This window comes from Alligator sinensis, unplaced genomic scaffold, assembly GCF_000455745.1.
Source record: "Alligator sinensis unplaced genomic scaffold, ASM45574v1 scaffold412_1, whole genome shotgun sequence".
In the NCBI taxonomy this organism is placed as follows: Eukaryota; Metazoa; Chordata; order Crocodylia; family Alligatoridae; genus Alligator; species Alligator sinensis.
In genome coordinates this window covers 802,344-818,884 of record NW_005842474.1, presented here as the reverse complement: position 1 = coordinate 818,884, position 16,541 = coordinate 802,344, and the positions used below count along the sequence as shown (strand labels likewise).

The following is a 16,541-nucleotide window of genomic DNA, read 5'->3' as shown; positions in this document are numbered from 1 at the left end:
CCACGTCTCTTGGATGATCTGCTCAGGTCCCTTCCGACCCTACCCACTATGAAACTGTGAAACTATGCTGCCACCCAAACACAGAAGTTGCTGCAGATCTATCTGGTCTGAAATTGAATATGGCCCAGGGTCCAGCATGAGTTTGACACCCCTGCCCTATACAGTCAGACTCATCTTGAGCCGAGGTTCAGATCCAGACTGAAGGGCTCCTTGCAGACTGGATCCAGCTGGGGCATTGGAGCAGCTGCTACAGTCACCCTAGTGGCATGTCCAGCAGTGGTGAGAGGTCTAGCAGTGGAAGTCTGGTGGTGGCCATGGTGAGCCAAATCTCAATACTGGTGACCATGGCCAGCGGGGCCAGAAGACCTGAAATTCTGTGGCAGGTCACGCCCCACAAGCAGCCTGGCAGGCCAGACAAAGTGGTTCTGCAGGCCAGATCTGGGCTGCATGGTCAAATATCCCTGTTATATAGAATACAATCAGCAGTGTTTAACAAGACTACTTTTACAGTTCAAGATTACAGTATGCCAAACGCATTTTATTTTAGCACAACAAAACATACATAAAATGCTGACGTAAAAGCAAACATTTTATCTAACACTGGCATTGTACAATCATCAACATGAAAACAGTACTGACAGTAACTCACACACAGCAAAGCGGATTTTTCTGCTGAGTAAGATATTTATCTTTCCAGACTAGAGCAGGGTTATCAAGATCTGGGCCACAAAGCCACATCATCTGGCCCCTGGTGCTAGCTTAGCAAGCACCGTACTGGCCCCACATGCAGGGCCTGGGACTTGCACTACAAGACCCATATGAGATGTCTGGCACCCCCCTTCTACATGCTGGATCTAGCACCCATGGTGCTCACTTTGGTACATAAATCACACGATGCCCGCTCCAGGACACAAGCTGTACACAGTGGCTGCTCTGGCTGGTCTAGAGTGGGTGCTGTATGTGGTGTATTCTCTGACCAGTCAGAGCAGGCACTGGATCTGGCTTGTGGGAGTGGGTCCATGTGTCCCTTGCATGCTGATCCAGTGCCTCCTTGAGCTGAGATGGGACCCATGCAGTGCTTGCCCTGGATGCCATAGGTGCTAGATCCAGCATGCTGCCAGGGGAGAAGGAAGTGGGGGGGGTGGGCTCTGGCCCTGATTTGGCCCACAGGATCAGCCCCATGCTGTTCTCACACTAAGGGGACAGATGAGTTTGACACCCCTGTGGTAGAGTCCATGTCCTTGCATTTCAATTCCAGAAGAAGATTACACAGATGCACAGAATTTCTTTACAAAGTGCCTAGTCCTGGTCCAAAGTTAATGGAAAAGTTTCCTATATCAGCAGCAGTGTGTTTAATAGCACCTGGAGCCAATCAAAGATTAATTTAGCATTATATGAGGCATTCCACAAACACATGAAGAAGTTGGTCTCTGCTTTATCCCGGTTTTTGACAGGCTGCAAACAGGTGAACAAAACAGGACATGGAGAACAGAGGGAAGGATGAATTAGTAATAAAACGAGCACTTCTTTTGTTTTATTTAAACTTTTCTCTAGTCCCAAAGAGAGATGGATTTACCTAATAAAAGTCCTGCAACACTTAATTTCCTCAAAGTTCTCTACAATATTTACTTTCTTTTAAGGCCAAATAGGTGCAAAGATACTCATTTGGAAGCAAACCACTGCAGTAACGTCTTCCTGAATCTGCAGACAAACAGCAGTTGGGGGAGGGGAAGACACTGGTAAGAATTTAAAAACTTCCTGACCATACAGAAGTTGATACAGCTATCTCTGCTGAATTAAGGAGCTAGTTATATTATTGTCCCAAGCTGCTAGGGACTTATTTATTGGTAGGTTGGTTCACCAGGAACCTTATACATTAATTTAAAATAGCTACAAATAATATTAAATTAGGTTTGATACATCTTTAACAGAGAGCTTAGTGATCCTGCATGCAATGTATACAGCAATATCACAAATACGTTTGTTTACCAGGGATATGCTGGACTATTCTAGTGTCCCAAACCGAGAACGAAAAACAGCTTTTGTCTCAGTTTCAGAGAGACTTTTCCTGCCCTCAGTAGACACTTCCTTGATATCAAGTCAGGTTCCAGACTGAGATGGCAGGCAGTGTTGTGCCCATTGCTTTCTTGATTTAGACATGAGCATATGTGCACCCAATTCTGGTAGTATGCAATCAGATATGTCCCAAAATTCAGGATTCTCAGGCTACACCTTGTACTTACTTCAGTGGGATGGCAGAAATCTTAAAATCCCTGGGATGTGAGGGTGGCTCAACGTCTCTATAGACAAAGAAAGCTGGTCTGCATAACCTGAGTTCAGTACCCCTACCTAGAAGATACTATATTTTACAGACAACAAAGCAAACAGGAATATCCCTGCTAAATTCTGCTATTCTGTCTAAAGCCCCTCATACAAACTTACTATTCTGGGGATGTCTGAACTGTTTTTACCTAAATTCTTCAGATTGCCACTCCAGTACTCCCTCACAGGGTAATTAACCAACTTTGCAAATCCTAAATGTAAACACACATTATGCATTATTCATAAACACACATTATGCACATTATTCAGTTTCCATAAAAAATGTGATTATCTATATTGCTGCAAAATTAGCCTCAAAAAACAGAAAAATCAGAAACTAAAATATGTTAATTACAATAAAATTTTACATTGATAAAAACTGTAATACTCAAAAGATAATTTTGGATGATTTTTGGTTTCTAGGTTTTAAGGAATCAATTGCTTTTAGCTCAATAAAACCACTTTTCCTTCCTAAAAAAAGACATTGGACTAAGTGGGGCACTGGAACTCATAATTACTTTTCATCATAGCTTGGAGGCTTTTGGTCCTAGAAATTCCTACTTTTTAAATATTGTAGAGTTTTACGCTAAGTACTAAAGAAACAGTACAATTAAGGAAATATTTTCAGCTGTTTTACTCTGCCTTGGCCTGAAGTTTATTTTTTTCTGGCTGAAAGAAATGCTTTTCAATAGCATTGACCAACTCTTCCAATTCCTTCTTGAGTTGCTCCAAGTCACTAAAAAAACAAAAACAAACAAATAAAATGCTCATTCTGGAGAAACAAAAAAGCTAAGATGAAGAGGAAATGACATCACCATTCAGGCTTAAAGAGTATATTCTCAAACCCGAAGCATTATATTTTAACCATTTTATTATTATCCCTAGTAAACTTTGTACTGAATTTCATAATTTCTTAGAACCACATGTGGGACTGTGTTAATATTTACTTCTAACTCAAGAATTTCAAAAGCTGAAAAACCGAGACAACTTTGAATTGTAATACGTTATTAATTTTTAACTACATTTTCTCCATTACATTACTAGTTTTCAATGCTGTTCAACTTACATATGTAGTATAATTTTTAGAAGAATTTTCACTCATGATAAATAAGGTGATGGGTATGCATGCTGTAACAGAAGTTAGCATAAATATTTTATTAACCAAGTATATGTTTTACATTTTGTATCCACTTATTGCTTCTCATTTTACTTTGAGTCTAACCTAAGGAACTGTATTTTTCTATCAGATCTGTGTAATACACAATGCAGTTGGGGTTGGTGTCTTTGAGCACACATTGCCAACATAATAAAACATTAAATATTTAAAGTTCAATTACATACAGCAATTTGCAAATAGTATTTATCGTTTATTTAAGTTTAGTTGAGAATGCCCAAAATTATTGTGCAAATTTTAAGTTAACACTGTTGCTTAAACATCAAAAAATGGCCAGTACAAGAAAGACTAATACAACAAAATGCCCTGGCCCTTATATGGAAAAAGACTGATAGGATGGTCTCCATTCCTACTTGATGCCTTGCTTCAGCTGGAACTTACACAGACCGTGGGTAGAAACAGATGTCACTTGCTATATTTGTGCTGCTTTAAGTTTTATGGCAGCACAAACGACAAGCAAATAGACATCCCTCCAACATCAACATGGTGACAAAAGATACTAATAAACTGTGCCACTTTATTGAGGTTGACGAATATTTACTTTGTAGCGGGAGAGTGAGAACAGCCTGGAGCTGTCTGCAGTCTCCCGCCACCCTGGACAGGTTCTCTGGGTGTTTGAGGTGCCTGATTCTGGGCAACCAACGTAAGACTGGGTCCCTCAAGCACTGGAGCACCTGTCTGGCTTTCCCAGCTTACAGGCATGCACCCCAAGGAAAAGCCCAAGTGTGTGCTGACATAGAAGCACAGGGAATCCCATGATCCTGGGCCTACAAAACCCATACTGGCCTCTTCAGGCAGAAAAATGGGTCAAGCATGGGTCCCCATGTGGAGGGTGCTGAGGATTACCCAGGTTCTGTGCCACTTTATGCCCCCAATTCAGGGATCAAGGCAGACCCAAGCCTCCGCCTGAAGCACCGGTCAGTGTGATTCCTGGCAAGGAACTGAGGGATGGTAAGGAAGCTGGGGAAACCCTGATGCCCTGCACTTCCTTGCCAGGACCCACACCAGCCCATGCTTTAGGTGGAGGCATGGGTCAGTATAGAACTGGACATGGGGCAGCAAGGGACCCAGAGAATACCTGGGCAAGGGGAACGCATAGCCCATTGTTCTGTTTTGGGCAGGGGGCCTTATGTAGGACAAGGAACAATGTGTGTGTTGCTCAGTAAAGCTTATGAGCTATAGTGGAACAGGTCCTGCCACAGATGATATGCTTCAGTTCAGCAACATCTGTTTCTATCCTAAGGTTCCAATTTGTTACTGCCAGCTTGGATTAAGTTTGAATAGGCAACATAGGAGCAAAATACTACATATGCTGGTTCATCCCTCCTCCTACCCTTTTGAAAATTTGGTGTGTGGGAATTTAAATTTTTTGTTTGATGGTAATGGTTGTATTTATTGTACTGATATATTTACAAGTAATGAAAAGTTCACAGAAGAATAAAATACATGGACAAAACAGGTAGAAGTTACTGCAGCGTTAGAGTGATGTTGTAGCCCTGACAATTCAGGAATTATGCTAGAGGCAAGGATTTTGGGGGGTAGTATTTTTACTGGACCAACTGCATAGTCAGAATAAAGTTAGACAAGCTTTTGAATGCGTCATTCTTCCTTAGGTCTAAGGAAGAAATCAGACAGTAATTGTTAAGAATAGTGGATAGGGCTATGAAACTGGAGGCAGGAGAAATTCCTAGGCAGTTAGCAGAAGAAAAGAATCTTGATTACTGGAAGATCAAGACCTATTAAAAGGAAGGAGTGTAGGAAGAATTTCAGGGATCAGGCAGATGGTAGTATGTCATAAAATCAATATTGATATTCAATCTTTGGTTCCTAGCTTCCAGCCAGTTTATGAAATTATGCTCCCAAGCCTACTTCTTTAAGGTGTTTGGTTAATCTCCCTTGAGTACAAGAATAGTGATGTCTGAAAGAGAGTGGCTGTTCTGTGAAGAGTGTGCTCCTACTGATAAATGTGTGCATACTGTAGGTATTGACAGTCACTAGCATATATAAAGGCTAAACAAATAGCAGCCCAGTACAACCATGTCATTTTAGTTTGGACTGGTGTCTTTGGTTGGAGATCAGAAGGAAGATAACAGTACAGAGGCTGCAATGGAGGACCCCAAAAGACCTATAATATCATTATAAACAAGCTCTTTGTGGGGTGACTGGAAGGAGAGGAGGGGACACTTTTCACATTCATACATTTCTGAAAGTGGATCAAATGCATCCTACTGCCAAATGAATGGACTGATACCAAATTATGCTTTTGTTTTATTAGATGAGTTTTAAAACCTACATGAGTTAAGGGAATAAGTAATAAGAGAAATATAAAACATTTCATTGTATGATACTATCAGCTATTCTCCTATCAGTTAGTTTGAAACAGAAAGGTTAAAAAAAATAAAGGAAGTTAAATTTTAAGGATTTTTTAAAATTATTTTGATTTTTTAAAAATAGTATCAAGGTGAGGGCCCCATCTTTTCCCTAATGAAGTCAACAAAGACATCAGTGAAACTTCCTTGAGAACAAGAACATGCCAAAAACTATACAGAAATATAATATAGGATGCATTTTTTCCAAAGTAATATAATTATTAAAATTGAATTAACTCATCATATTTAATGAAAGAGGCCTATAAATAACTAGCATTTAATCCTAAAAGCAAATCTTACCTGTTTCCAGGAGGTGCACAAAGTTCAGCATAGTATTTGATTTTTGGTTCTGTCCCACTGGTCCTCATAGTAGCTACTCCTCCATTAGCAAAAGTAAATGTTATCATTTGGCTACTCTTACTGGTAGGAAGAATCTAGAAATACAGACACGTAACAGAGAATCACATTTTAAAGATTTGCTACTGGATATACAGAATTAATTTTTGATGGAAAAAACAAACTATGTTGTCTTCTCTCTTGTGCAGTAATCACATTGGGATCACAATCTTTACTTCATTTTCAAAACCCAAGCTGAAGTTATGTTCTGGCCTATGCATCACCCCTAGATAACATATCTAGAAGTCTAACACAAATGTTGGCAGCATACATAAAAAGCCATGTGATATGCATATGCTCCAGAAATAAAAATAAATACCATATTTTCTCACATAGAACACGCCCTCAAATAAAACATGTAATCTGTTTTTGGAAGGCAGAGTGTAGAAAAAAGGATTTTTCCAGAGCCAGAGAATACCTGGGCAAGGGGAATGCATAGCCCATTGTTCTGTTTTGGGCAGGTGGCCTTACGTAGGACAAGGAAAAATGTGTGTGTTGCTCAGTAAAGCTTATGAGCTATAGTGGGACAGGTCCTGCCACAGATGATATGCTTCAGTTCAGCATAATTCAGTTCAACACAATTGTGTGACCTAGGGTAAGTTCTCCTGGGAACACAGAGTACCCAGGAAGTTTGGTATCCCAGGAGATAGGCTGGGAGTGACAGGAAGCTGGTGCTGCCTACTGCCTCACCCAAACTGTTTCCTGGGATGCAACGCTTCCTGAACACACTGTTACCTCTCAGCTCCATGTTCTTGGGGAACCCTGGCACAGGACGCAGCCTGTCTGACTCACAAAGAATTTTCCTCCCCTCCTCTACCTAAACAAAACTGATTAAGATGCAGTGGGAGATGCACCTAAAACCCTCCAGATAAGAGTGCCAAGAGTGAAACAACTGCCCTAGGTCTCATTTGCATCCGAGATGGAACCAGATGACCATTCATTTACATGGGAGATGGAGAACAGAAAGCCCGAAGCAAAAACTGCAGTGAATTCTGGGATCAGAGAAGCAGGGGAGCACTGCATGATGGGGAAATCTGTGCTCCAAATGCTAATCAACCCATGTCTACACACATCCAGCTCAGCATTTATCGGACCAGTTCTAATCTGGATTTACAGAGGACTTCCCCCTGCCACACACACACCTCTAAGCAGAAGTAAAGTTTAATAGGCATCTCGGGCCGTACATTCCCCAGTCCCACTATGGGAGGCGTATTTAAACTTGATTGGCTAAAACTCAGTTGCCGGGTTAGGAAATGCTGAGGCAAAGACACCGAGTCAGAGGGGGTATGGGCAACATTTGAACAATGGTAAAGGGTTCATCACAACGTCCAGCCCGTTGAAGCCCTGACCACAAGTGTTGTCATACTTTTCCTGAGACAACTGGTGGAAGTCCTCCCCACCAAAGGTTATGAACACTCCAATAATTGCCTTAAGTTTGTTAAAGGACTACAGTAAGATCTGGAAAAGTCATGCTAAGCTGAGGCTTGCTCACAACAAGTAAAAATCCCAAACCTTGATGCTGCAAGCTATCTATTGTTTCTGAAGAAACCATGAGATATCCCATCAGTATATCTGCTATCCATAGGAATTTCAAGCTGGCTCCTAAGTGTATGGCTACTCCTTAACATTATGTTTTCCTAATTATCAATCAGTTTTTTGAGATGTTCCAAACCAGATAACCCCTTGTCAAGAGAAAAGACAATGATTTACATTATTAAGAATGCTTTGAAGAAGCTGAACTGAGGGTATAAAAATCTGTAAAAAAAGCAGCAAAGTGTGTGTGTGCTTCAAGAGCAGAAGTCTCTCTGACACCATCTGCTGTTGTTCTCGAGAAGCTGGAAGAAACGGATCACCTCCCTTCAAGGATTGTGCTAAGAACTTTACCTGTCAGCACTGCAACCCGAGTGCCTTGGACTGGTAAGATCCCAGCTCTCGCTCTCTCTTTTCTCTCTCTAGGCATAGATTTCTGAACCTGAACTGTATTAGTTAAGCTTGAGCTAAGTTTCCCCAAATACTTAGTGAAACCAAGGTAGTATTGTAATTGTTTGTGTTTGTTTTTCCTTTGCACATCTATTACTATTAGTACCATTATATAGTTCATATACTTAGCAATAAATAACTTTTATAGACAAACTGGTAGTAACTGGGTACATTTTTCCTTCTCTACTTCTCCTTCCCCACTTGCTCTGCAGCAACGCTTCTTTTACCTAAACTAAAGATCCCTGTGAAGCCCAAAAATACTGTGGGGTCTGCTCATCAAGAGGCTAAAGATTGGGATGTGCTGAGTTTGAAACACATAAGGGGATCATCTCGTACAGGCTGATTAACCCAGTTTGGCTCAGACGTGCCTTTATGAACTGAATGCTAGCCCATGAGGGTATCAGCTGGACACCCAGCCAGATTCAAAGGTATTCTGCTTAACTGTGTGCTTGTGTCTGACTGCAGTTTATTGTTGCTCTGATGAACTGATTCTTGACATATGAAGGTGTCAGCCTGTCCATGCTGATCAACCCAGCCGGGTCAGGCGTGTCACATTAATCTGCATGTGTTTGTGTGTATGACTGATTTGCTAACTGGAGGAACCCAGCCCCACTGGAACTGAGTCCTGCAAGATAGCTCCACTGGGAGTGAGGACTTGCAGAAGGGCGATATATAACTCCATATAGAAACACAAGTAACACAAGCAGCAGATTGATAGAATTACAAAGACCCTAGAAACGTATCCCTAATAAATGAGCACACCCCAAAGTGATGAGCAAATCTGGTAACAACTCCATGTTCCCAGGAGGATTTACTTTGTCACACAAGGTTAGGCCCCACACACTTGCAAGGGCAGCCCCAAGAACATTTGTTCTATACTCTAAGTAGTTCCCTATATAGCCTCATCAAGATACTATGAGCAGCTCACTTGCTGCTTTAGGCACAAGCTACATTGCTCAGCCAATAGCCAGACACAAGCAGCAGCCTTCTTGGCAGCTGCATGGTATGCACAGTGTCTCTAGGCTTGCTTCCTTTCCAGTGAGGAAATATCTAGTTTGGGGGGAAAATGTGTATGTTGTATGCAAAAAAGATAAACGCCTATAGAATCATGATTCTAATACGCCCTCAGACCTGACTTAAATACAAGTTAGGTATATTCTACATTTCCTGTATCAATGCCAACGCTGAAAATCCCTTCACTAATGAGTTAAAAGCAAAAGGTGTTTGTGGTACTACAGTTCCCACAAGTTTCATCCTCTTTCCAGCTCAAACCCTGTTATGTTGCACAAATGAGACAAGATAACGTTCTGGCCCAAGGTAATAATTTGTGTATTACTTAAATGGTAGTTTTGAATTCTTTTCTCCTAATTTAAGGTTTACTGAAGTGAAACAAAACTCACAGCCTTTTTATCAGGTTGGCTGCTATCATGGCCGGTAGTTAGATCTCTTACTCCAGAAACTTTAAATCTACCACAAGATTTTGGGTAAATGTTCTTCTTTCCATCATGATTCCTCAGATTCTCAAACAGTTCTTCAATAGTCTTAGGATCATGGCAGATAAAATATGAAGCTTTAGTAATATGGAATCCATACCTATTATGGCAAAACATAAGCAAATAGAGCATATAACATACTTAAACACAGAGTACATACAGTAGGCACTATTCTACCTTTGTGTATATAAAAGATGTAATAATATAAGAAAAACTGATCCTCACAGTCACCTGAGCTGTAGCATACATTTTTCCACTTACATTTAAAAAACAAAAAACTAAAACTGACTTGGTTTAACATCAACTTCCATCTCCCACACCTTTATTTTAATTGCTGTGCAAATATAATTTTTATAATTAGAAAGGAAAAAATGATCTTTCAAACATCGGAAAGAAAAACCCCCAAGACTTGATTAAAGCCCACAAAAAACTAGCCATTCTAGGATAGGAAAACACAGCATGCCCAACTGTCACTTATTGAACGGTGATAGGCAGGTATTACTGCTAGATGGATGCTTAAGAAATTGACGGCCCAGATTGTTTCAGAACTAGAATGCAGGCTGGTATTGCTGAAGTGAGAGTTGTCAAGGAAGATACACTAACAGAAAAGCTCTTCCACCAAACTTTAAAAGCAAATGTAGTTGAAGCTTCCCTGTTGTGAGGGAGAAGATTTTAAACTTCAACTGAACCGCTTCTTTTAGTTGATATTTTTCAGCTATCATCTAGGTCAGTGGTGTCAAACATGTGGCTTGTGGGCCAGATAGGGCCCATGGAGCCCCATCATCCAGTCCCAGTGCTGCCCTGGGGTCTGAACAGACTCACACCCACATGAGGCAGAGTGTACTCTGGACCAGGCCTGGGGGCAGGGCCCTAGATGCGTGCCACACACAGGGTGCAGGCACCTGCGGCACATCCCAGAGAACTTGGAACTGGCACTGCATATACTGCAGTCCAGCCAGGGGTGCATAGTGCAGATCCCAGACTGGCTGGAGCAGCAGCTGCACCACAAGCACCACCTGCTTCAGTCAGACTACTACACACAATACCTGCCTCAGCTGGTCCGGGACCCGGGCAGCATGTGGCACCTGCAAGCACCACATGCAGACCGGCTGGAGCAGCACTGTGTGTGGCATGGTTTCCACAGCAGGCCCATGAAACTGGATGAGTTCAACACAATTTATTCGGGTTGCTAGATGTACTAATACAGAGCCCAGATAACATCTTGCAAAATAAATCAGATTATACACTGGGCAGAACAGGCAACATAACTGAGGACTGATCTAAATAACCAGAACTACTGTATTCTGGGCATACTGGTTGCATGCCAGGCTAACATGATCATCAATCCAGCACTTTGCCCAAATTGTCTAATTAATCTCTAAAGCAACCTTCCTTTCTATCTCTTCTTGAAAAAAATCTGTAAGTGACTTCTAGGATGTCTTAAAACGTCTCTTTTCCCAGAGCTTAGGGTGGAATCACAGCTCATTTAGGTTTAAACTAAAAAGGTTGGAAGGATGACTAACCCTTAGCTATATCTTTCTTTTCTGCATCTAAAGCTTTCATTGTGTACTCCAGAAGTAACTTTAGATGGACATCATTTGATTTCCAAGTCTGGCTGTAACAGACACAGGGCATCTACATGTGCACATTTAATGCGCATTAGCCCGATTTAAGGCGCATTAAGAGCACAGGTCTACACGTAATGCACCTTAAAAATGGTGATTTAAGGCTAATCAAGCCTAAATTTGATACTTGCATAAAGCAGGTATCAAATTTGTGTGTATACAACTAAATCGCATTAGTGAACGTGTAGATGCGCTAATGTGCATTAACGTGGTGTGTGTCTGTTGACTTGAAATTAACTTTAGTCCCAAATCGGTCTGTACACCCGTGTTAACGTGCATTAGTGTGTGCATGTGTAGACATGCCCACCCACATGCCGATTAGGCGTGCGTAAAAGCACATGTAGACATGCCTACTGTCAAATAGCACAGAGGCATCAGAAGAAAGGCACATCTTAAACCCTACAGGGAGGACTTCTGTTGAAATAGAGGCAACATGCTACATTTCATACCTATAATCATTCAGTAATTAATGGTTCTTCTTATAGCATGAAAAATTTGTGAACTTCTTTCTACGTACCTTCTTTCTAGGTACCTAACTTCTAACTCAGGTCTTACAATGCAAGATGCTTCTTACTATGATTCTTCAGAATAATCAGTCCAAAATGCCTTTAATCCACAGTTTTTATGTAATTTCTAACACCACCAAAGAAACTGGATGCTGGATGGGAGGCTACACCTCATGCTATCTACAGGACTAGAGATGTTACATCCAGAATATCAGTATTTCCTTGGTCACAAGGTACATGTGGTACTAACAGCATTAGTGAAACCGCTGTATAGCTTGCCATACAAAGCCTCAAACTGAACAGTAATTTGAGGCAATTAAGAGTATTTACTCTTGGAAGGTACATGGTGAATGAATGTTTTACTTTGGTTTTCCTAGGGCTGACAACTTTCTAATAGATAATAACAATTGTTTAAATACTACTCTGATTCTAAAGTATACCAATAATTTGCTAATGGGTATTATTTTATAAAGTACTTAGAATGGAGAAAATCTGATAATTAGAGAAAGAAATTAAACTTACTCTTCATAGACAGCTTTAAGCTGTTGAGACAAAGACAAGTTCTTGGTTGCAAGAAAACTAGACATCTCTGCAGCTATAACAGCAGCACTAATACCATCTTTGTCCAAGACAGCAGGGCTACACATATATCCTAAACAAAAGAATTTAAACATGAGTAGAACTTTGTACCAAAATTAAATTAAATCTACAAAGAGAAAAAAAAAATAATCTAAAATAAAAAGTGGAGGAAGAAAGTGTCACACTGCAAAAGGTTTTACAAATAAAACCAAAGTATTTTCACATTCTTGGATTTCGAAAAGCATTAATAAAAAAGGATTATGATAAATCCAGCATTCTGTTACTATTGTTTAGGTGTTTTTTTCTGTATTAAAGGATAAAATTACTCCTAGCATTGCAGATATTTTAGTGCAATACATTCCACAAAGCACTTTCAGATTCTTTTGTGAAAGGCACTTTCTACATGTAAATGCAAAAGCATATACACACAACTCACAGTAAGAAACTCAAGCACAGAGTTTGATCCCAAACCTGATTCCTCCCACAGCAGCAAACAGCCGTGCAAAAGCCTTCTAAAATAGCCATACGTGATTGATTCTGGTGTACTGGACTACTCAAAAAAAGCAATTTGGGAAAAGAGGTATCATGGGGCTGTGCATCTGCATACCAAATAACACGTCTTCTCACTCACAAATAGTTGGTTATTTTTAGAAGTGCCACCCACAGAAACCAACCTGAAATTTAAAAGTCAAGTTGGTGTTTCTCTGGCTCATATGGAGTCTGCAACTGGAACCTACTTAATAATTCTGTTGTCAATGTCCAAGAAGTTCACTCTACCATGGGTCAGCTCTTTAAATGCCAAGTAGCAAAAACTTTGCCGAAGTAGATAACACTGAACATTCATAGAGAGAGAGACTACAACAATGACTGAGAAAACCTAAGTACTTATACATATACTTCAAGAGAGTAAATATCAAAGAGGGAGGAAGTGGGAAGGAAAGCTGTATAAGGTAAAGGATAATGTTACCAAAAGGACAATTGGTATAAGCCACTCGCAATTAACTTGAGGTTGGAAATCAAAAGATTCCCAACTATCGAAGACCTCCAATGGAAATAGTGGGGGGGCAAAAAAAGCTAACTCTAAAGTGGAGCTTGATTAGTTTACAAAAGGATTTATGAGACATGGGGCACCTATACACGTGTCAAATAACCAAGTCTGCACGCTAATTAGCCTCGGCATCACCTGTATTCAGCGCCCCCATGCTACAAATGGTGGTGGGAGCACTTTAACTACAGCTCGTTTGAAAAGCTTTAGTTAAAGTGTCCCGCCACCATTTTGAAGTACAGGACACTGAATAGGAGATGCTACAGGTGCTTTAATTAGAGCCACGTTAAATTAAAGCAACCTCAAGAGCTGCTCTAATTAAAGCAAGCCGCCCCCCCTGCACTTGTAAAGATGCCCATGGTGCCTGCAATAGCAGGGGACTAGACTGGATAACCCAGGAGGTTCCTTCCAGCCTTACATTTCATAGGCACTTTGAGTTTTATAGTAGATCTACCCTTTACTTTCTAATAGTATAAATAGCTCCAGTACACAGTAATGACTTACCTATTGCCTCTTCAAAAGCAAACAAAACAGTTTTCCCCAGGTCCATAAGTTGCTTGGCTCGATTTCCCATCCATTTGAACCCAGTCAAAGTTTCCTATAGCAGTAACCCAAAAAGGCTGAAGTGAGATCTACTACAAAGGAGCACAGTGAAAAAACATGGGATTCTACACAACAGTTTACCTCAAAGTGAAAGCCCTCCTTCAGTGCAATAGCTCTTAGGATTTTGGAAGAGACAGTACTGGACAACATGTATACATCTTTAATGGCACTGGGATCCTGTTTCTGATTTTTCCAACAAGTGAAGATCCACCAGCCTAAAAGAGCTCCTGTCTCATTGCCAGAAAACACTTTCCACTCACCACTGAAAATAAAGACAATATAACCATAGTAAGAGGGGTGGGAAGGGACACCCACAATAGAAGGCCTAACAATTCTTGCATACAAAGAAATTAGCAAATAAACAGGGAAGCCATCTAGTTTTTCCATTTGGTTGTCAAAGCAGAATTAGCAGTTTGGTTTTTAACTCTCATTGGAAAAAAATCAGGTATCTATTGCCTTTTCATTTTTTTTAAATTCACTATAATAAGAAAACAAATTATTTTCCTTAATTTCCACTGACTTAAGATCCTATTCAGAGTTGCAACATATCATTGACCATCTCTGATATTAAAAATGCTAAAGATTAAGGGAAATTAAACATGGGTATTTTGAACTTAAAATGCAAACATTTTTAAAGCATCTACTGAATATTTTGATAAAAAAAAGCTTAGTAGTCACATATTACAAACACTAATATGACTTGGGAAAACACAAGGTAGTTAGTCAGGCTTTGAGTGGATTCAATTAAATTAAGGAATACTATTCACTTAATCTCCTCATCAGGGGATGAGTCCATTAAGAAAGAATGAAACCAGTCTCACACATAAGAACAAATACCAACTGGATCAAGGGGGCCAAAATCTACAGGAGAATAAAACAACACTATGAAGGGAAAGAAGAGCAAAGGAACACCCAAATAAGTTAAAAAATCCAGTTGTGAATGGAAACAAAAGACATTACTAATGCTGACAAACATCAAGACCTCTATACACAGTACCTGTTGTGAAAGAGTAGACTCAGTCTCTTGTATCTATTGATGCCAAAAGGCACAAAATTATGTACAGCAAGTTTAGCACAATAGCAGCTGATAGACTACTTTCGCTTTAATAGGAGTTTCTGTCAAGGAAGAAGTACAGATACTATAGAAAAAAGTCTATCATTCCAGTTAGGGTACAAACAATTTCTAGTTAGTGTACAAACAATTTCAGCATGAGTTAAAGAAGGAGGTCTATACTCTTAAATTTGAAAGAACAATGGCTAGCTAAGTAACTAGTTGAGACAAAGGAACACAAGAGAGAGCACAAATAATGTGCTCAATTTAGACAGAACTTCTGAATTGTAAATGTGCTGCTCCAAGAAGAAACTAAATATGGAATGTAAAAGCCAGACTTCCTAAATACAAATCATAAATATTAAAGTATATTACCTTTATATTTAATACATTATTGAACACATTAAAAAAAAAAGTCACAAGGTACATTTGACATTCTGACTGAGGTAACTGTCACAACTTCATAAGTTTTCCTTTCCCTTGATGCTAAGTAAAATTGGAGGGTTTTTAATTTCTCTGCACCCCATCTCTAGCTCATATATACTTGCTTTTTATATTTTCTTTTTGCTGGTATGCCAACAGGCTTTCAAATTCTGTTCTTGACTGAAATGTATTTCTGACTTAGAGCTTTAATACAGGCAACCCCCGCTTAGTGCTGTTAATTGGTTCCTGAAAAACTGAGTGTTAAGCGGAATAGCATTAAGAGAAACCTTCTGCCAGCTGTACAATGCCCATGAGCATTACAACAAAACTCACTGGGCACTAAGTGGAATTGGGTAATTGGGTATCAACGTAAAATGAGCATTATAGCGAAATAGCGTTAAGTGAAACAGCATTAAGCAAGAGTTACCTGTACTTGTTTTGCTAAAATAATCAAACTTCAAAAGAAAAATGTGGCATTGCAACACCTATGACAATGTGACATATGAAAAAAACATATCAGAAGCATATCAGGCTCAGCCAACAGTCTTTAGAGGACACAGGGGAAAGTTTTCCAACTAAACTATTCTTCCTAGATAGAAAATTCTCTCCCAAGTCCACAAAGTTGGAACCTGTGGACCTGCTCCGGAAATGGAGACAACCTTGGTTCTTTTGACAAGCTCGTTCTTTTGAGGGACTTTGTGCTCTTTTTAGCAAAGCATGCCTCTGTTTCCCTGGGGAGCGATGGAAGCTCACACCTCTTTCTAACCTCAGTATGCATGCATGGGACATGGTAAGTACCGTATTCACTTGAATCTAAGACAACCCTGGATTTAAAACAACCTGCCCAATAATTAGATTCTATACACAGAAAATTATAAATTTGTTATAATTTTCATAGATTTCATAGACATTTGGGCTGGAAGGGACCCCGGAGGATCATCGAGTCCAGCCCCCTGCCCCATGGGCAGGAAGTCA

The 16,541-nt window shown here is 40.1% G+C and overlaps 1 protein-coding gene across 1 annotated transcript in view; it reads right to left on the bottom strand.

The window, feature by feature from the left end:
* Positions 1 to 517: 517 nt before the first annotated feature.
* PGM2 (phosphoglucomutase 2) overlaps positions 518 to 16,541 on the bottom strand; it is a 43,362-nt gene continuing 27,338 nt past the window's right edge. Inside the window, exons 13-18 of the mRNA XM_025212593.1 lie at positions 14,174 to 14,354; positions 13,994 to 14,087; positions 12,388 to 12,517; positions 9,642 to 9,834; positions 6,166 to 6,299; positions 518 to 3,058 (exon numbers count right to left, since the gene is read on the bottom strand). Coding sequence (XP_025068378.1) covers positions 2,956 to 3,058; positions 6,166 to 6,299; positions 9,642 to 9,834; positions 12,388 to 12,517; positions 13,994 to 14,087; positions 14,174 to 14,354 — 835 coding nt within the window. The 3' untranslated portion in view covers positions 518 to 2,955. The remainder of the gene's footprint in view (positions 3,059 to 6,165; positions 6,300 to 9,641; positions 9,835 to 12,387; positions 12,518 to 13,993; positions 14,088 to 14,173; positions 14,355 to 16,541) is intronic.